This window comes from Orbicella faveolata, unplaced genomic scaffold (assembly GCF_042242905.1).
Source record: "Orbicella faveolata isolate gen_17 unplaced genomic scaffold, um_ofav_v1 contig_35, whole genome shotgun sequence".
Classification (NCBI taxonomy): domain Eukaryota; kingdom Metazoa; phylum Cnidaria; class Anthozoa; order Scleractinia; family Merulinidae; genus Orbicella; species Orbicella faveolata.
The window spans coordinates 19,903,057-19,925,186 of record NW_028301564.1 but is presented as its reverse complement, the minus strand read 5'-3'; the positions used below and the strand labels follow the sequence as shown (position 1 = coordinate 19,925,186).

General features: G+C 39.5%; 2 protein-coding genes across 5 annotated transcripts in view; both read left to right on the top strand.

Moving 5' to 3' along the window:
- Positions 1 to 22,130, top strand: part of LOC110051481 (fibroblast growth factor 1-like) — a 181,346-nt gene that overhangs the window by 100,872 nt on the left and 58,344 nt on the right. The window lies entirely within an intron of this gene.
- Positions 1 to 22,130, top strand: part of LOC149103669 (von Willebrand factor D and EGF domain-containing protein-like) — a 126,029-nt gene that overhangs the window by 56,027 nt on the left and 47,872 nt on the right. For all 4 annotated transcript variants that reach the window (XM_089273954.1, XM_089273953.1, XM_089273952.1 and 1 more), the window contains exons 7-11: positions 3,155 to 3,224; positions 12,722 to 12,940; positions 13,884 to 14,044; positions 17,339 to 17,789; positions 19,965 to 20,236. In XM_089273954.1, the coding sequence (XP_089130080.1) occupies positions 3,155 to 3,224; positions 12,722 to 12,940; positions 13,884 to 14,044; positions 17,339 to 17,789; positions 19,965 to 20,236 (1,173 nt within the window). The remainder of the gene's footprint in view (positions 1 to 3,154; positions 3,225 to 12,721; positions 12,941 to 13,883; positions 14,045 to 17,338; positions 17,790 to 19,964; positions 20,237 to 22,130) is intronic.

Here is a 22,130-nt window from a genome sequence, read left to right as displayed (position 1 = left end):
GCTGTGGCTGAAATATAAGAATTTGTATTAGAAGATGGCATCGAAATCAATCAATGTATGGGTAATTTACCGAATAAACACTCTTGAACATTCAACGGTGTCATTTTTTCTCATCCTGGAGAGTTTAAACGAGATTTGAGCGAATTTTGAAACGAGTCAAATTTGCACACAAAAAGAGCATTTACTCCAATATTTCTCACCGAACTCACAAGGTAAGGCCCGTAGTTTCTCTCTCTGCAATCCAATGAATCACACGTTCCGTTTTCACCGTGTTAGCTGGCCAAAAAGTTGAAATATGACGCCCAAAATAGCGGAAATTGATGCGTGACCACGTTAAGTTGATCAATTTGCTGTCGTCACCGCTCGGCCGAGACTGGGAACGTAGTCAATTATCACCTCGCTGGTGGAGAGCAAGAACTTTTTGATCTTACAAACTATGCCTCACACGTCTGCCGGTCAGGGAAACTTTTGTCGCGGCTATTGTGTTTTGACGTCGAATTGGCCAGAGTTTCATACCTTGTCTCTTATTACAACACCGTAGGGCATATTTTTCAAAATTCGCTTAAATCTCGTTTAAACTCTCTCTGCTTCCGATGTCATCTTCTAATCTCCATACAAACTGTTGTATTTTAGCCACAGCTCTCCATACAAACTCTTATATTACGCTTGGGTGGTCTGTGGAGTTATCAAACCTCCTTGTCTATTTTATTTTCGCAGCGTAAAATTTTACTATGTTGAAGAAACACAGATGATGTTAGTAGCCTTTTGGTGTTGGTGAAAATTTTTGCAGCATCTCAGCACAAAAGATAACGAAAGAAATCTTTGTCAAGATTTGTTGATGATTGAAAACAACGACTCGGACTTGAAAATACACGCGCTGCTCTATGCAAATGAGCTACTTGCACCCGTCAGACTTTCCTTTCAAAAACTTTTGAAAACTCGCCAAACAAGCAGAAACACTAAGAAACCATCAAAAACAGGTTTGGTTATGATTAAGCATTGGCTGAGAAACTCACAAATTAACGCAATACCAGAATAGAGAGTTTTCTTGCTATATTCTAAGTCAGAACAAACGCAAAAGCATTACGCAAGCTTACAAATAGCGCGAGCCAGATCTTATTATTCATTCACAGCGCGAAATTGAAGTTTTGTTTTCGACCCTGAAAAACTCACCTTTTCCGTTGCTCAGAGCATAAAACTACACATGAGCGCTTCGGTTCTTAGTCCCTGCCTTATTCCTGCCATCGCTGTGAAAAATCGGCAAGAGAATCACTATTTGATCACGCAACGTGACAACATCCACGCGAGAACCCACGAAATGAGCATGGATCCGCGCGGATATATGTCGTCAGGGTGGCGCAATTTGTTCTAAAAATAGAAACATTGTCCCATATCATAGGTGCGCGCGGATCCCAAGACTTACGGTCCCCGTCCCCGATTATGGCTCCTGGTAACGCTCGATGGGAAGTCAGATATGGAGTTAGATTTGTTACAAGTCGACCTCTCACGAATCTGTCGAGTCTGGATAGAGTTGTACCGAGCACTCAGGAGAATCTTCAGGGACTGGTTACCAGTCTCAAAAAAAAAATGGCGCCGGCAGGAAAACACGTTATGGAAAAGTAGCCCATCGTTTAACGAGATAATTGCGAATTGTTTTTGGGTATTGAAACTCTCTGCCGGACGGAAATGAAACTAATGGCTCAGAGGTTTGTCCTTCTTCAGGATCGATTTGTCCGTGAATGTAAGCTTGCAGTCAATTTTTGAGGTATGTGGCGCCGTCGTCAGGTTGTTATATCGAAGGCACTTTATAGCGAGAGAACTGATTAACATTAACAGGTACTGTAATAGTTAAATGTTAGTATGGATTGGAATCTGATGCTTACTCAACCGACCTATCCATTACGCTATGACACTCGTTTTAATTCTTTGTTTTCCTCCACTGACATATAGCACGTTTTTGTCTGGCAAAATCTCATGAACGTTTTAAATTTACAGACTTTTTTTGGCTTGTACTTATTAACCGATAAAGGCTTCAAAACATAGTCGGTAAAGAACATTTTGAAACAATAACACATTGGGAGGGCGAAATAAAACAGACTAAATCGACGACGAAGAATGACTTTTCTGGGGAAACATTGTCAAAACAAAACATCAAACCCTGACTACCCTCGCTGTAATGCGATTCTTCCCGAGCGCCAACCGAGTGGTCCGCCATATTTGCGTTCGGTGTATGGTCAATGTTTAACCTAAAACCGATCATCAGCACGTTGACCGCGATATCTCTTAGACGATAAAGAATTTTGTGATAATATTCTACCCACTACATTACCACCTTATTATGTAACCCTACAAAGAATCTGGACAAAATCTACTGCATGGTTTTCAGATGGATGTTTTCTTAAGAGAAAAGAAAAAATCGGTTTGTTTTGAGCTACCGCACTGTTAGCATTATAAATCGTTTTCAAAGCGCCGGGCAGGAAAATTATCTTATATTTGCTTCTCCGAAGTAAAATAGAAGTTGAGTGATTCCTCTTCAAGAATGATTAACACAGAGCGCCAATACTTTTATTTCTAACCGGCCCGAAGGTCGTTTCTCGGAAAATACTGAACGGATTGAGGCGAAAAGCATCTCTTTCGAAAGGTATTTCAAAGCGTACATGTAGGACAGCTAAAATAAGTGTTTCTCCTTTGTTAGGACTTTCGCACCGAAAAGTCCCGGTTCAAAGTTTTTCACATCTAATTTCGAAAGTGCCGTGTAATATTTACCAAGGTTGGCATGCAGGTCCACGGCCGAAAAAACTGCATCTCCAGGACTACCGCATCACTTGACCGAGAGAGGTCTCTTTGGAAAGCATTTTTAAAGCGCTGGGCAGGAAAAAAAAAATCAGTTTCAAATAACACCTGGTTGAACAGGCAACGAAAAAATGTTTGCTTCGAAGACGGTTATCTACCACGTGTATGTTCCGTGAATTTTCAATGTATGTAATTAACATAGTTATAATGGCTCGAGGTGCCCTTAACAATTAGAAAAATAGTCTGGGTCCATTTATCAATTCTCCTCAACCCCTTATACATTCGCGTGAGTGCCTGTACCACTAAAATTGGATGTACGTCCTGGAACTCAGTATTTTTACGTATTATTTCTTGAACTCAGGTATCAATATTTCACCTTTATGGGGCACGGAGACTTCATCTTATACCGCAATGCTGAACGTAACTTTGAGGTAAGTTATACAGAAAGGTAGGTAGAAAAGGGAGTAGGAAATATGCTATGAGTTAGACAGAAAATAGTATGGGATGGACTTACGTTCATCACGTCTGCGTTATTAAAGTTTACCAGTAGTTTAACCCAAAGTTGGTATTAAGCAGGAATTAAAACTTTTCCAGGAAGCGAAGTTACAACTCGCAAGCTTCTTTTTCGTTTGTGCTTAAGGATACTCCAAACCTCCCCGGGGGTCCTCCAGAAAAAACAAAAACAAACACAAAACAAAACAAAAATCATACGCGCGCCGTTTTCAAGGAAACCCCTCGCAAACTATTTAACAATTAGATTATGAGCTCGAGATTTCTATCGCATGATAGTTGAGGAGGGCGCAGCCCGAGTCAACTGTCACGCATAGAAATCGAGAGCAACTAATCTAATTAGTATAAATCTATTAGTCGTTCAAAACTTTATCTAAATCCTCCTCACAGACATTTCGAAAACCCTAAGAAGTAGCCGTCATTTCGCATTTTGATTGGTTCTCGCCTATGTACTATTAGAGGAAAGACACACGATTGACATCATCATTTCAAAGTTTTTGCCCCAGTGTTTAAAATGGTGAGAATTTAGATACTATTTTACGGGACTAGGGAAAGATGAGATACAAAATGATCTTGTCGAGGCATTGAACAGGTACGAGAGTCTGGAAAAAGAAAGAAAAAGCCGTGTCTTGTCTGGAAATGATTAAGAAAAATATACTCAAGCAGTCTCAGCCGGCAGTCGAGCGAGACTAAAGCAAACACAAAATTACTTTAAGGTAAGAAACCGTTGCTTTGTCTCGAATTTAACAAAACCATTAAGCAAAATGTTTATGCCATTAATTTATTTTCAAAAATTCAACTTTTTTCAGTCTCGAGCCGCAAGAGCTAGGAGTCGCACCGTAGGAGACAAACATTACAACAGAGTTTGACGTGCGCTGCATGTCACTTATAAGGATTACTGACAGATATGCGTCTTAACTTCGTAGACCGACCAATAGAATTACTCCCTCACCAGTGTGCCGGGCATCCAAAATGTTGTATGAAACCATTGCAGTCTCTCTTTTCGCTCGTCTTCCAGCGCCCGCGCTACTGGCGCCTCGGGGCATCGCCGCATGCCGCCCGCACGTCACGTTCGATCGCACGCTTACTTGTTTAGAGTTCTTCCCCTAGGTTTTCGAGAAAAAGAGAGACTGCTCGCAGTCTAAAAAGGAAGGCGAAGTGCATCAAAACAAAGAAAAACTGAAGAGAAATTGCCGAAGCGTGGTTACAAAGAGGCACTCTTGGCGGACATGAAATCTAAAATTGAAAGTATTATATTTGATATGTGTAATATAGGATATCTCCGAAAAGGTGGCTAAAGAGTCTATGCTTTTTTTTTTTTTTTTTGGAAAATGTTACCTTAAGGTGGAATGGTACTCCCAAACATAGAAATTTTTGTATTAAGTTTTAACAAATTATCTTTGAAGTCAGGTTATTAAGTTCACCAAGAGAAATTGTTTGACACCAAAAACGACACAAAGAGTTACCATGGCAACCGTGCCACGCCCACAAAACCTTTGTTTTATAGCCTCCAGGCGCACATCTCTATCTCCTTACCAAAGAAACATTTGATTCTGAAACTTTCCGAATATGTTTAACATACATAGAACTGTGATATGAGCCTATAACCTCAACAGCTAAGAGTGCTATGGCCCAGGACCCTGGAAAGAGCCATTTGGTACCAAAACGAGGGACAAATTCTAACACTTATTTTTAACAACATTGATTCCTCTAGGTTATTTTGGTGTATGAGAACTATGCCAAATGAGTAGCTTTACTAGGATTATCACCTGCTTAGATGACGTCACTCGGTTTGGCTCAATAAGCAGAACTGAAACTGCTTAAAACTGCAAACTTCAAAAGTAGTTTTCAGACCTAACTCCAATAACTTATATATGACTTATAGGTGTTATCCCTGGTTTCCATGGCAAAACTTGTTAAATTATAAATACGAACAATAAGACGGAAAATGTGAAAAAAAAAATTGCTTTTGTAAATTGCATTAGTTACTTTCGAACGCTCGTTCTAAACTACATTGACCCCTCTTGCTTAGTTTGGTATATGATAACCATATCAAATGAGTATGTAGCTATACCAGGCTTATCACGGGATCAGTTGCAAATGATTCGGTTGGGCTGAACAGATAGAACTGGTACAAATGTGATTACTACGGTCAAATACAAGCAAATGCAAATACAGTCATGTTACATACACTGGTTTTTAGTTATCGAAAATCTCAAACGCTTTCAGCGCTTACGTCAACAACTTGTACTTAACTTAGAGAAATTGTTCCTGGATGGTTTCTATGGCTGCACGTGCCAAATGTTAAATATGAATAATTATTCAGGATATAAGAACTGCTTGTACATATGTTACATTGATAACTAAAGTTAGATTTCTTCGTCTTCTTTGCTGTCATCTGAGACAAACTCCTCGATAGAATCTTCACATCTGTTGTCACAGTCTAATATCTTGCACACATCCGTGCACTTCAAGCCATTTGCCAAGAAACTACAGGCAGGAAGTTGACATGACCTTGTACACGAGCAAGACAGTAATTCTAGCACGGCTATAGGGGCTGGGTCACCACTCGTCCAGTCAATGATAAAGTGATCACCGTCTTCCCGCCAGCCAAAATCAATGGGGTCGTTCGAGCTGCATGTTTGAACAAGCAGTCAACACAAGGTGGTAATTGGGTGGAGGCGATGTTACCCTTCTTGGCACAGAATAACCTGTACTTCAGCTCATTAATGTTATCAGTTCCTGTTTGAGAGCAGTAGAGCTTACATGTAAACTGTTGAAGGCTCTGAAAAAGCATAACTGATAGAACATCCCCAACTGCTTGAACATTTCTTGGTAAGATGTCTGTTGCTTGACAAGTCGTAGGGTTCTTATCTTTTCCCTTCAAGCGAAGGCACTCACTGTGTCACAACCAGTGAAAGCATACATACCAACTAGGCATCTGCAAAGTTCTTCTCCTACGGCCGCCACCACACTGGAGACACTGAAACATCTAGTTCTTGTCTGCGCTCCACAGCATCATCAGATCTTGGGCGAAGGATTTCATCCACCTCTGCACCCTTGGATGACAGTTTTCATCTGGCCACTCTTTTTTTCCAGTCAGATATGTTTGCAAGAACGAACCTTGCTCTTTGGGAACATTCACTGCTCTGTTAGCGAGATCTGAAGGGCGTGGAGGCTATGACATCTTGTTTTCTGTTCTTTGAGTAGCTTCGCCAATGTCAGTAGTAGCCCGGTGTATATTTTAGCTCCTCGAGAAGACTGGCTTGCATTGTCCTGTTTTTCCAGAAGAAGGACTGTTATGTATTTGGCTACATGAAGTGTGTCAAATTGGCGGGAACAATAATGGTTTCTAACAAATTTTCAAATAGGAGGAAATCGCCAAATTTTGCCTGGAGATTCCGTCTGGTGTACTTCTTTGTGGATAACTTGATTTCTTCAACAACCAAGGACGTGAGATACGTACGATATGAGTAGTTTTGTCATTTCAGTCAATCTGACTATTTTCTCGTTTGCAAGAACATCCAATCTGATGTAATCAAAAACCATCTGGTAGCTTCTGACTTGAGATTAGCATACTCATCTTGTAGCTTTTTCATGGTGAACACGCTACGACATTTTCTGTGATAGTAAATGTTGGGATTTCTCCTTCGTTTAATGCCATCTCAGCAATATCAAGGTGTTTGTGTTTATGAACAGCAGCTACTCTCCTCTTACAAGTGTACTCCAGGACTCATCATCTTTTGGTCCCACTAGTTTCGTGTCATTGACAGTACAGTGAATAATACATGCACAACTGGACTGCTCTAAACGTAATCGCTTGTGATCGATGTTTTGTTCTTCAGGCGTGACATTTCCTCTTTTTGTGCCAACTATTCAGTCAAGCAAGGGTCTACGTCAATACTAAGACTTAAAGGTTTTAAAAAGCCATTTTTAAACCGGTTTAATTTAAGCCCTGAAGTTAGTTTTTATGTATTCTGGTGTTCGTTCTTCACCAAAACTGATTTTATATAAACAACAAAAGCAGCACAAAAGCCCATCCGCACTAGTCATTGTAAATTAACTTAGTCACTATATATGAATGAAATTATCTTTAGCAATATATGAAATCAACCTCATATCAAAGGAAAACTATTATTTAATATCATTTTCCTTTTAATACATTTCAAACTCCATATTTTTCAAAATCTCTCATTATGTCATCTACTGCTTCACCTTTCATATAAAATGACGAATGATATATACTCGAACGCCTATTTCGAGGACCTGTAAGTTTCTTGTCAAACTTCGACACTATCAGCTTAATATATAGTTAATTGATTTCTCTAAATGCTTATCTAGATGCTTACTGTTTATTTATCCCCTGAAAACATTTCTCGTTTCTATAAGCAACCAAAATTGTAGTACAAATTAGCCCTACACAGGTGCCTACACAGCTGTCACCGCCATCTTGGATTTAGCCATGATGCAATGTGAATAACACCGTCGGTTGTTTTTTAGTTTTTCGTGTAATCCTGACAAAAATTTCTACTTCTAACAACTTCGAGGAGAAATACAAATGTTTTCCTTAAATATCTAAAGTACTGATAAAACCATATGTTTAGAGGATCTTCTTCTGAGCCTCGTTTCCATGCTGAAGCCATATTTTTACGTAATTTTGAATTAAAAAGTCTCACACAAAGCTACTCACTCAGAAAGGTTATGAGACAAATTTGAAAACAACTTACGCAGTAGTATCAGCTGATAACATTTAGGTTTTGTCCTTAGGTTTGGTACCGAAAAGTGGTCTGGCCGAAGGACTAAATCAGACAAATTCTTAATTTCGCGGCAGGGGTCTAAAATTCGATTTGGCTCATATTTTTATGGTAGATAGGCTAGGGCATAAACAAAAGCTACTGAATAGGTTTCTTTTTGGCAAAATATCTTTTTTTTCTGAAAGGAAAATGCACCTTTCCATATTCTGGTAAAATCGTCATTTGACGCACCATTTTATTAACAAGTTCGAGAGCCTCGCATGCAAAACCCAATTATTATTCTGTCTTTAAAGTGCACCTAACCCCCAATTTTTTTTCTTCGCTGAAATGAATCTACTTGTTATTTGAAACACTTCTACCAAAATTTGTTTGGATTCGATTAAATCAGTCCTCGATTTTCTGTGCCCTGACGAAATGTCGAAAATAACCCCAAAACACCGCCATTTTGTTTCACGACCGAGTTTGAGGAGAATGAGTCCAGCAGCTCTTGTGACGTCTACCCAGGAAGGTCGAATATCTCACGTCCTCTCATTTCCTTCAGGATGGTGCAATACACATTCGAAAAGTGCACAGAAATTCCTTCCAGAAGTGCTATCGGCTGTTGCAGCAATATCCCAGATCTAAAAACAAGATATACTGTACAATTTACTGGCGATGATCGGTCAATGGTACAATAAAGACATAAACGATGGTTGATTTTGTTGAACCGAAACGAGCGAACTGAGTCCTTGACAACCATTGAAGAACTCTCACTGGAATTTGTTCCGCAGACTTTCAAACGCTATTTTCAAAATTTTCTGCTTAAAGCCAATCAGCAATTTGTCGAAATACTACCGACAACCTATATCTTCCAATCCCGCAGTGTTTATAACATAGCCGTCAAAGTTGTGACCAATCAAGAAGCGTTACGACCAAGTATAGTGATATGTAAATAGGTCGCAACTGTACGCCGCCAACCAACACTTATTTCTCTTTCGATTTAGATAAAAGTCGAAGATTAATCCTTTAGAATTACATGATAACAAAATTGTTTCACTCACAGAGTTTTCCGAAGGTTTGGAAATCAGCAGTGCGACAAACATCCTATGCAATAGTGTCGAAAATATGACCGCGTAACATTCATGTCTGCGGACCGCTTAGGGAACACATCCTTTTCGCTTATCCGACGAATTTCACTGCAAATTTTGAAAAAACAAATTTACACTGGTTATTTGGAGTTACGACTTAAAAAGTGTGACAATGTGAAATTGGTAATTGTATGAAATGTTTCCTTCCCAATTCCGCCTTGCTTCCCGCAGCTTCAAAAATACAGGTCCAAACAATTCTACGATTTTCAATCGATCGAAGCCAGTGTTTTAAAGGACATCAAGTCTCCAAAACTGCAACACCTACGTCACTCTTATAAACATGAAGCATTCCAGCAAGTAAAACAAAAACTGGATTTAATAGAACAACCATACCATGACAAAATACATTCTCGCTAAATTACCATCCAAAGCAGTCCTTGAGTTTTCGTGCGTGCTTTTCGTTTGTCTGCTCCTCCACTTCGTATCTAGCTTTCAATTTCTAATATAGAAGCAGCTCGCCCGCAAAGAAGTCTTCCCCGTCGTCGTTTGCAATATTGCAAATTGTTTTCAAACCTCTAAGCAGCGAGTTCACAGTTGTCGAACGTGCTCGATCGAAGTTTATTTCGGTGTCTTGCGAATCGAAACCTTACTCTGACTCCAGTGACGAAAAAGAAATGATTCTGGAACAAAACTTGGACGTTTTAGTTCCAAAATATATTGAAACGATTAGTTTTGTTTTCCATTTTCTCGAGCAAATACAGAGAGCTGACTGAAGCGCCATTGTGTTTGGTTCCTGGGTAGACGTCATTAGCAATCGCCGCCCCAGACTTCCTAAAACGCGGTCGTGTAACACTTCAGCCGCGACTTTGAAAGGGCATAGAAAATCGAGGATTCAACCAAAATCAATTTTTTTTTTCGCCCAAATGCTTCGAATATATAACAAGTGGATTCGTTTAAGCGAAATAAAATTTTGGGGGTTAGGTGCACGTTAAAACACTCAAGTAGTTTTGTGCAATGTTTAAGAGCCAATTCCTCTAAATACCGAGAATGATAGTCGCGAAATTTCGGATTTCTTCATATTGTGCTCAAATAACCTCTATAGTGAGTTGTTTTCGAAAATACCATTCAAAGGTCCTGAAGAGCTGTAATTTTTTTCGAAATCGAGTAAAGTTCGAAAAACATCATTTCTTTTCGCTCTTACTGATCAACGCGATGATTTCTATCAATATACTTTGGGTAGCTCATAGTGCATGTCTTACTGTTTCTAAACCGTTGATTTGATTAACAAAAGCTCCAAGTGTTATAATATTTTAGGCCGATACAAGTACCTTCATCGAAGCTCGTGAGGGAAAGGGCTAATTTTAACTAATTTCAATACTACCAAAAGCACACTGGTACATTGAATTTGAAGTCGAAACTAATATTTTCTGAAAGCCCATATTCTATATTATGTTGCGCGAAAGTCTCTTCCGCGGCCCGAAAATAGTACCCCATCGAGAGACATAAACGTGTGGTACATTTCTTGCGAAGAAACACGAAGAAACAACGCGAGAGTCACGTGACGCCAAAATACTTTCGCGGGGTACCCACGAGATACTATTACAAGTCAAGTCTGTTCGGTTTCTTACTAAGTCTACCCGTGCGGGTTTAACGGGCTGTAACACTGCTCCCTCAGTAAGTGGATTGACAGTGCAATGCATGTTAAGCACTTATTGTTGATTAAAGCTTATTTGTCTGATTCTCCTACTGGCCCGCCAAAATTCTCCTGTAGCTGATAAACTATTACGCTTAAGGTCCATGAAAAAATAATAATCCACATTATACTGAAATACTGATCGCTGTTTCCGAGCAAAAGACCAAACGATTATACATGTCAAGTGCGTATGTTAAACAAACGTCTTCAATGTATAGATTGATTCTCATCGACTATATAGCTAGAGACAAAAAAAGGCTTACCTGGAAATTAAGGCCTCCCTGGACAATTACACTAGCAGCTCTAGGGTAATCATTTGATTCTCTTTACGAGAGCAGACTTTCGTTTAGAGAAGACAACCTATTGTATCTTCAACACGCACTGGCAAATGTGTCAGCCATTGTTTTGGCTCCATATGATTGGTCGTATATTGCCATGTGATATGTGCCCGACACCGCCTGAGCAAAGCGTTTAGGAAGCAATGTTGTTTTTTTTTTTTTTAACTTTAAAATTTGATAACGTCCTTCTAGATAGGTTCCCCAAAACATCATTTGAAAATCCAAAAAAACGGGCTTTTGTCTTCTGAATCCCAAATTTCAGGCCACTAATTTTTTGAAGCGAATACTTTTAAGTATAATGGCTTACTTTTACCTCTACTGAGTCCAGATTACATAGGTCGGATAAATTGAAATATGATTGTAAGTACATTGACAGTAAATGCTCACATTTAAAAAGCTTGGTTCCAGTAGTATCAGTAGTTTGTACAGTTTTGCCGTCGGGGTGAGGGGATATCAACTCTTTTCATAACGGAGAGGATAGGAGGGGCGAAGGCCGGAGAGAGTCACCGAGCGCTCTGGGAATTCGCTGCATGATTCTCAAATCGGTATCGGCAGTATGGAAAGCCAGATGGTGCAAAATTCAACGTCGGATTTCTCATTTTATTCAATCAAAGTCAAGTTAATAACGTCATCAAATTCAACAAGAATGATCACATTTAAGCTAAAAAAATAATCAATTTTCACAAAGGTAAAAAGACCTATTACAATCAACTAAAGAGATTGACGACGCCTTTCGTCCTCCGCCCGACCTCTCCTCTGTTGTTCCCTCACCACGACGAAAATAATGTACGAACTATTGAGATTCCTGAGAACAAACTTTTCATACAGTAGTTCAGTGATTGGCAGTCAATTCCCCTAGGAAAATGGTAACAATTAACAATTATTGGACGAGGTTGAGCGAAATATCGTGATTTGTCAGTGGCGAGTAGATCAATTATCAATTAATTGATCTGCTCGCCACTTATAAATCACGGTATTTTGCGATAAACGAGTTTAAGATTTGTCTCGGATGGTGATCATTCGGTCACCATTTTTCTTCTTTTTTTTTTTTTTTCCCCCATTTGAAAATCATTCTCTGACAGCTCAGGGAAGCAATCTGCCATTTTTCACACGAACGCGTCATTACAAGTACGCATGAGCAGAATATTATTAGCAGCAAAACTCATTTAAACGACATTACGCATGAGCAGACCATGATCTGCAGGTTGTTATTTGAAGGTCACGTGATGGATTCTGCTTTCTATTGACCCCTTCGCCTCGTTGGTATACCATTTTAAACAAAATAATATTTAACTACAACTGTAATAACAACAACTTCAGATTTGTTATCAAAATATTCTCTTTAAATTTACATCGATTCAAACACTATCAACTTCTAGGGTTAATTTGTTTTGAAAATAACTTTAATTAAAGAATCCTTAGACAATGAAAAAATTCTATTGCTGATCATCACGTTGTATGGTGGTGGTGTCCAAATATTGCCGAGTGTATGTGGGTTGTATGTTCCCCCAGTAAGTAGTAATGCATTTTACCTGCAGATTTATTTCTCGTTTGTTCTTGTCTTAGGTACACGTAAGACAGTGGATTTGTTCCGAAACTGCAGCTACCTGTAACTGTGGGACAGTGCTTCGGGATCATAATGATGTAATAGAATTTAACTGTTGCAATCAAAACCTATATTTCGATCACACGTCTCCAATACGCGTAAAAGTACGCAGCAAAAAACGTCTGGCGCCTGGAATACATATTACCCAAACTTTATCGGGTTTTAACAGCGAATACGTGGTAAGTGTTTCTTCACGAAACATATCCCGACTTATAATTATTTTATAGTGAAAACATGCAAATCTGTACTGCTTATTTACACTTCTAATGAATTATCTGTGAAGCTTGCTTTAGGCAACAACGAGCTTAAGCCACATTAATCAGGGCTTAGAGGTACAATGGACTAGACATTTCTGTTGGCGTTATTTGGCCCGAACTTTGATATGGCTGAATACTTTTCCGCTTGATGAAATTCAAGTACATCCGGGACATTGTTATCTGCGAGCAAAACATGGCCACTAACAGAGTCAAGAGAATCACTTCAATTGCTGCGTGTAGCATTTCCTTGTTTTATCAATTTTAGGCGCTCTCGCCTTAGCTAACAATCAGAGCTGTCTGTGATTCGCTAGCACGGATGGAATTCTGTGCGTGGGTTTCCGGTCAATAATTGACATAAACAACATGCAGAGTTTTTGCTTACTCAGATTTATGGCCTAGTTTGCTTGAAGTGTAATTGATTCTCTATGTAGGAGTCTCTTGTTCAGTCTATTTCAGCAGGCCTTTAGAAAGCTATAGAGCAGTTCCCCGCCGGGGGTTTTGATATGTGTTCGATTGTATTGATTTAGACTCGCATTTCACGTTAAAAACACTCTTAATTAAATAGTAAAATTTACGATTCAATATAAAGACGTTCGATTTAGTCTTTCTGGCTTCAAAAGGCATACAGGAGAGGCATTTCCCCTTATTTAAACCGTGAGAAGCCTTGTGAAATGCTAGCAATTGTATCAAGATTATCAGTGAAAATAGGCAGGATAGGATGCAACTTCTGGCAAAGTTTAAAACAAATTATGTACATAGGGGTCAGAGCCAGATTAAACTTTAAAACTTAAGAAGTAAGGAAGGGAGGAAGGGAAGAACGGTTTTATTGCTCTTTCAACTACTTATTGGTCTTGTTTCATTTCAGGTGCTGTTTCCTTCAGGAGTTAAAGTGACAATATATCGTAATTGGTTCGGGATGAACATCTTGATTCAAACCCCTCGGGCAAAAAGTGCTTCCAGTGAAAGTGGGTTATGTTTATATAATCACACAGTGACTGATATTGACATTTTCGGATATTCTTTCAGGTAATAGCCCAATAATTAATTATATATGTTGTCTCATGTATCCCCCAGCTTATTGCTTCATCTTAAATATTATTTTGCTTAAAAAAAAAAAAAAAAAGAAAACTAGACGCTCTAAGAGCGTTTACTCGGGCTTCGTACCGTAGAATCAAATCGTACTTTACGAGTACGCGTATTGAAAGCAATAAAAACAAATAAAAGAGTCAGGATATTTTAGCTCAAGAGTTCCGCTTAGATATTTACTATTCTAGTTGCCTCGTTGAGTATCCTCAGTTGTGAGAGTTTAAACTATTTGGGTTCAAGAATCAAGCACAGCTGTCTACGCATTTATGGAGAACTTGTTTGCAAAGAATTTTCCTGGTCTTTTTACAACTTATAGCGATTACACTGTACATGCTAACAGAAATTGTGCGAATTTCGTTTACTGGTCGTGGCGATCCGAGTGAATTGTGCAGCTGAACAACTTTGCCGTTTTGCGATCTTAAACCCTTTTCAAGAGTCATATCTCCTTTGGAGAGCGAATAATCTCTTTCGAGAGAACCAAAACGAATCATGATAAAGTTGATCCTTAGCGTAAACAACAGTCTAGTACACCTTATGCAAATATGGTGGACCACTCAGTCGTCGCCCGGGACGAGTTGCATGAAAACGAGGCTAGTTGGGTCTGCTTCGTCGACAATCTGTTCTGTTTTATTTGGCTACGCCTACGAGTTTTTGTGTTTCTGAATGCCACCAGAAGGATGTGAAATCTTCCACAGGAGAGAAAGGTTTTTTTTTTTTTTGAGTTTTCCCGTTTGCCTCTGATGGGAAAACAGACGAAGGAAAGGAGTTCACGATCGCCGAGGGAAGTGTAACACTTTGTTTGACACATTTCAGGCTAGAAGGTCTTAGAAAGTGTGTCACCGATCGCATTTTAGCTCCATGTCGTTGTCATTTGGCTCAATGTTTCAACGACGGGGGCAGTTGAAGTTCATTTGATTCCACCGTAATATTTGTTTCGTGCGATTCGGTCTGAGTAAAGTGGTGGTGGACGTAGACAACTTCTTCTTTTGAGAGAGAGGATGTATTTCAAATGGAACCTGTCTTTACCTTGGGGAACGTACTGATCTTGCAAATCGTGTTGGAACACCACTGGACGCCACATAAGCTCGTCATTTAAACGATTATCTAAGATCTTCCAACCTGAAAATGTAGCGAACAAGCTTCACTTCCCGCGGCGATCGTGAACTTACTTCCATCGTCTCGAGGAATTGCATTGATGCACTATTTTCCCTTAGAGGCGAACGTTGGACAATTTCTATCCCTTCTGGTGGCATTCAGGAACACAAAAACTCGTTGTCATAGCGAAATAATACAGAGCAGATCGTCGACGAAGCAAGACTCTTCTGGGGAAGCATTGTCAAAACAAGACACCGAGACCCAACTAGCCTCGCTTTCATGCAACTCGTCCCGGGCGACGAACGAGTGGTCTGCCATATTACATAGGGTGCATGACAAGGCGTCAAATTACATTGCACATAATTTGCATAAACTTTCAAATTGTGTTTTTTGCGGATAACTTCCGAGAATTTGCGACCTTTAACGCAGTTCATAAAGAAATGTTCAAGCTACATATTTTTATTGAATCAAGGCAGGAGTATTTTTGAAAAGGAAGTCGTATTTTGCTATATATTTTCTTTTCGCAACATGATTTTCTCTAGCAGTCAGACACAGTTTTCTAAAAGAATTGGGGTTGTGAAGACTGCTAAGTATATTTTAACTACTAGTGAAATAAATTTGGCTAAACTATCGTCAATGCAGATTTTCCCTAGGACTTGGCAAGAACAGTGGTTAGTCAATAATTCTGCAAGATTCCCCCCACAATCGAAGTTTTAATTTTCCCGCACAATTTGCTTGAAAAATCACACAATGTTATTTTTTTTTCCTGCACCCCATTAGAAAGCCAACTAACTTGGAGATAAGATATTTAATTCAAGTTACCGAAAGTCGTATCTTTACAAATTTGGAGATCGCATGTTTTTAATAAGCTACGAGTCCAAAAACGTTTTCGTATTTAGTTTGTTTTATTGCAATATGATTTGTTTTACTTCAATGTTCTAAGTAATAACAGCAGTAGCCACACACAGTCATTGACCGCCTATTTTTTTAAGTGTTTTCGTAGTTTGAACTCAATACGCGTTCGGCCCAGTTGTTATCCTCTTACAATAACGTTTCGAGCGTGAACTTTACTTCCCTGGCTGGCTTTTACTGCGCCTTTCAATAGCAAGCGGACTCTAAAATTTAAAGCTCAACCGACAAATGCATTTTTCGCTACCGTCAATCAAATGTTCGGCAGTTCCTCTCAGCTTCCGACTACTGTCAAACACGCGGTAATCAAATCAAATCTTTGAGCACAGTTCAGACAACATAGTCGGAAGCTGGGAGGAGCCGCCGAATATTTGATTGACGGTAACGAGAAACGCATTTGTCGGTTGAGCTTTGAATTTTAGAGTCCGCATGTTATTGAAAGGCGCAGTAAGCAACATAATTCGTGGACTGACGCTTTCCGAAAACAATCGACACCTTTGTATGTGAGATGAACGTATAAGGCGCGATTCTTGCCAAAACTTTCTTCGCAAAACACCGCATTCTGTTACGAAAAGCGAGCAATGTCGCGTTCTCGTTCCCAGTTTCCACGGTCTACGCATATATAGCCTGGGACCATGACCCCCTTTTGACGACGACGAACGGCTTGCATTTTATGACTCGGGCTTTCCTACGGAAGCCTGAGTGAAAAGTCCAAATCCAGGGAAAATAGAAACGTCATACGGGATTACATATTTCCTCGAATAATAGCCTGGGGGCTATTATCGTTTTCGCACCAAAAAGGGGTGAAGTGCGTGGGGAGGGGAGGGGGTGGGGGCATTAAACAACGGGACGACTATTTCCAAATATTTTATGAGCGAAGGAAGCAAAACTGTCACAAAAGCGTACGCATTTTAATTTATATGTTGTGTATAGTGATTAAATCAGAGAATTGTATCTTATCGAATTGGATATTCAAGGTGTAAATTAGTAACTTGACTGGGATTTGTGAGAGAGCTGAAATAGAGTAAGAGAAGGTTGATTATTAAAGGACGAGGGCGAGGTAAATGAATTTTGGTGGGGGGGGGGTTAGCTCAAGGGGAGTGAGGAGGGAGTTGTAATTTTTCAATGGAGGCGATTGTTTTAAAGAATCCCACTAATGTGTACTCTTTCACTCAAACAAAGACCTTTTTTTTTTTTTTTTTTTTTTTTTTTTTGATACTGTTTCAATAGGTTAGAACCTGGGGAGAGTTACTTTGATAGACTGCCAGATCCAGTAAATGATACAGGCTTACTGTACAATATGCCGTGTGCATGTTACAGAGAAGACGTTAATGGGACTCCAGAGTGTCTTCCAGCCCCTCCAATACATTTTCCTAACGTTCTGGATGAAGCAGGAAACGTGATTAGTTTTGCAGGAGAAGAAGAAAGCAAACGGAAAAAGAGGGACATTCACTTCTTAGACGACTTAACAGATGAAGACTTCGAGTTGTTCAAACGTTACGCTGGATCAGGAGCTTCTCGTCGTCACAAACGTGCATCGGTTGACAAGCCAAACTTTACAAAAGAAAATGCAACGCTTTATTGTATGGAGAAGATTTTGAACACTGTAGTTGGTAGATTATGCGCCAAGCTTGGAGTTAATGTCCAAGCCATGGTAGATTCATGTTCCATTGACCTTGAGGTAAATATTTCTTTCTTCCTGTATATTTAGACGACACCCTATCAGATTCAGCTTTACGAGTGGTATGCGGGGGAAATAACTCTCCTGTACACCTTTTGAGGCCAGGGAGACTAAAATCACCGTCTTTTCATTGAATCCTGAATTGTACAATTTAATTAAAAGGGCTTTCAACATGAAATTCGAGACTATAGTTTTCTAAAGGCCTGCATCGTCCTAAATAGACTGAACAAGAACTTCCTACATCGAGAATTGATTGAACTTCAAAGAAACTAGGCACTCAACATGTTTTCGTTACGTCAATTATCGACGGGAAGCCACACAAATAAAATTCTTCCTCGGTAGCGAATCACAGACAGTTCTGATAGTTAGCCAGGCCAAGAACGCCTAAAACTGATAAAACAAGGAAATTCTCTACTCACGATCAGCGCTTGACCTAATGTTCTTCACTCCGTTCGTAGCCATGTTTTGCTCGCAAATAGCAATGTCCCGGATATATTTCAACGAGCGCGAAAGTACCATATCAACTCTACAACATATTTCTTTAGCCGCATCAAAGTTCAGGCCAAATAACGCCAACAACAGCTAGAAATATCTAGTCCATTGCACGTCTAAGCCCTAAATTGATGTGGCTAAAGATCGTTGCTGTCTAAAGCGAGCACAACATTATCGCCACAGTGCAAACGGCCTACTATTACGGGGCTAAATTACGTCCCGTTCATACATCTCAGGTCGGCCGTTTCATGTACGATAATGGACGACGCTTGCTAGCAAATCGTTAGACTTGCACCTTCGTTGGACTTAATGATGTCCTCGGGCAGACCTCCTTTAGACAGCAGTTATAGAACGCTAATCGGTCGGCTCCTTCTCGGAGTTACCGCGCGAACTGAAATTCAGACGAGTGTAGGCTGGGCTAACCTAACACAAATTAAAAAGGGGTGGGTGGGGAAGTGGGAGGGTGTAGCGATAAATAATTAAGAAAAAAATAGATAATAAATGAAGCATGCAGCAAGAAGTTCTCTAAATTTCATGCTAGGTAAGATTTACAAGCGGCTGCCATACCGAAAGCAAAAATAAACAAATAAATAAATAAATAAATAAAATAAACACTTGATTCAGTCTTTAATTCTGTTTTCATTAATCCAGACATATATTTCAAGGGTGCAAGACTGGATGACCCAGAAAGGCCGGAAAATGAGCATGTCTAATTACTATCCATCTTTATAAGGCATCTGGAGTCAAACTAGGGCATTCCCTGTTTATTTCGGACATTCTGTGCGAATATTGTTTCAACGGAACAAGACTGGATGACCCAGAAAGGCCGAAAAATGAGCGTACTTTATTACTGCCGATCATTCTAAAGCATCTGGAGTCAAACTAGGGCATTCTCTGACCATTTCGGACATTCTGTGCCACTAATTATTCGCACTGAATGTCCGAATGATCAGGGAATGCCCTAGTTTGACTCCAGATGCTTTAGAAAGATCGACACTAAGTAGAAACGCTCACTTTTCGGCCTTTCTGAGTCATCTAGTTGAAATAATCATATATATATTTCAATCAACTGAGAATAGAATATAACATTATTTTCAGTTTTTGTAGTAACATTCCCTTAACATTTTATTGATAGGTTCAACGCCACGTATCTTTACAGCAGGGGCAAAGCAAAATTTAAAAAAAATCATAACGCTTATCACTATTCCATTCATGGACTATCCATCGGTCAATCCATTTAGTAATATTAAAATAGAGGAGAGTCACTCTACAAACAAAAGCTGGGAAGAAAGGATAAGAAATTTACATGCAAGTTTAGATGAAAAATTCTTTGAAAACATGGTTGCCTTAGAAACGTTAAGTTTCAAGACCAGACGAAATGGAAAATAAGAAAAAAAGGGAGGGGTGAAGTAGAAAGCCTTCCTACTTTTTGTTAGAAAGGCAGGTAATATTCTGAAGATCAACTTATGCCTGTTAACTTATCATTATCGCTTCATCTGCTTACGTAAGGATTCTATCTTGTAATACAGTAGTTAGGCTGTTGCATTCAGACTAAATGGACAATTCGTTACTATGTAGAAATATTAATAAGAAGTTCAGTAGCCAAGAAACTTAAAAGATATATACTTACTTTTGCATAGGAGCTTCTAACCGCTAAAATGTTTCATGACTTTTCTTTTCTAGCTGACTGGGGATACGTCTTTTGCAATTTCTGTCGCCACTGTGCTAATGAATGAATGTGGTGAAACTGCTGGCAGAAACCTGTTTTCATATGTGAACAAAAGTAGTGGAGATGAACCAAGTAACTCTTCTTTTGTGTCAGAAGTTGTTGAGCGACTGTGCCCAAGCGACTGCTCCTTCAATGGCAAATGTGTCAACGGTTCGTGCATTTGCAATGAAGGATTCACTGCCCCCGATTGCGCAATATCAACTGAGCAAATACCTGATATGTACATGTAAGTTTCATTTAACCATATACTTACACCACTGTATGACGTACCATACACTAGAAACCACTACATCTATTTAGTATAAACAACTAGAAGCGTGTCTAAATAAATAGCCGCATGCATTGATGATTGATGATGTGCACTGGACGAGCGGCATATACCTCTTACTAACCGAGCTGGAGGTCCGCACTGTAAGTTACTGACCAATTTATGGCCCGCGCGCTTCGGGTAAAAACCAGGATCCGTAACTTGCAGTACGGACCGAGAAGACGAGTTTAGTAAGTTATTTATTATATCCCTACTGTGTGTCTGATGGGTTCGGGAACGGTTTCTATTTACGCGGAATTAAGCTTTAAGTTTCTGAAGCACGTCGAAAGCAAAACAAGTCAATTTGAAATCCTTGTTAAGTCATTAGCACGTTTTCATACACAATTTAAAGTAAAAGAAAGTTTTAAACTTTTACTTGCTATAAAAGTTAAGAACACTTGGTGATACATCAAAACAACAAAAACAGTTTTGAACTTAAGCGGGCCGCACAGTATAGTACGACCCGCTAAATTGACCATGCCAATCACAGCGCGCGTGCTTACTGAGAGATATATTAGCGGAGCTCAGGCGGCCCGAAGGACCGCCAAGCGGAGCCCCATGCTCATATAGGAAAGAAAAGGAAACCCATTAGTTGATTTTCTCATGGTTATCATGGTTAGCGGTATTGCTCGTGGACGCGTACGCACGACGGTGACGACGACGAAGTCGCGCAACATGGCGGCCATACTCCAAATAATAGGTTGACAGAGACATGCAGCCTTGGTTTACCGTGTACTTCTTTGATATTGGACATCCATGTTCTGATCAATTGACACATGTTAAAACAAGGTATCCGCTCACCAGTATCACGTGACCATATCGCGGGCTCAAGTTTACAGCTCATCGAGGTCACTTGCTTTTGAAGTTGACTGCTGACCAAGTGCTGGTTTTCGATTGGATCGCGGGCTCATGTTAGGTTAATTTGTTGAAAACAGGGCAGGATTGTTCGGAAACCGGTTAACGCTAACCCAGGATTCAAAGTCAACCGAATTATAACTTTTTCTTTTATACAAATTCTCTTTGCTACTTTGTTTTGTGTCAGGTGATTATTGCTGGTTTTCAGTGTCACGCCATTCAAATTAGATCAAAATAAAAATCAAAACCGTTCAATAGATAAAGTCCAGAATCTGGAAAATGAAAGAAGGTAAATATGCAAAGACTCTCGCCAAGATTCTGTTCACAGCAATTTTTTACGCAAGATATGCCGAGAATTTTTTTTATTCAAATTTATAGAGATTTGTATGGAGACGCCATGCTGGTGTCCATCTGTATAGGCACCAACATGGCGGCCGGAAACCAACAGAAACATCTGTCACTGAGTTTTGCTACAAAAGCGTGAATTTATCCCCCGAGGAACTCTAAAACATTAAAATAATACTTTTTCTAAGACATGAACTGTTCAGATAGCCAAATTCCCCGAAATAAATCACTTTTTTTAACCATCACGACAGCGCCCTAGGCCGTCAAGTGAATGCTGCGTCACGCAAAAGCTTAGAAATTCAAGCGTAGTGTATCACAAAACCAAGAACCCATTCGGAGCAAAAATTTGTATGAATATTAGTTTTCAGCTGCTCTTATACATCATTAAAGTAAAATCTCAGGAAGATCAATAGTTTTGTAGTTTGAATTTTAGTGACGTTATGTGAACACCGGCTATTAAAACTCAAAAAAAAGGCCACACAATAATACAGAAAACCTCACCGCAGAGTTACAAAACTCAACCAAAATTCTATCTTTTACTGGGTTAGCTTAATCGGGCTCTGAACAACACGGCTCAGGAGCTACGCTTTTAGGCTGGCCTATTATAACGAGG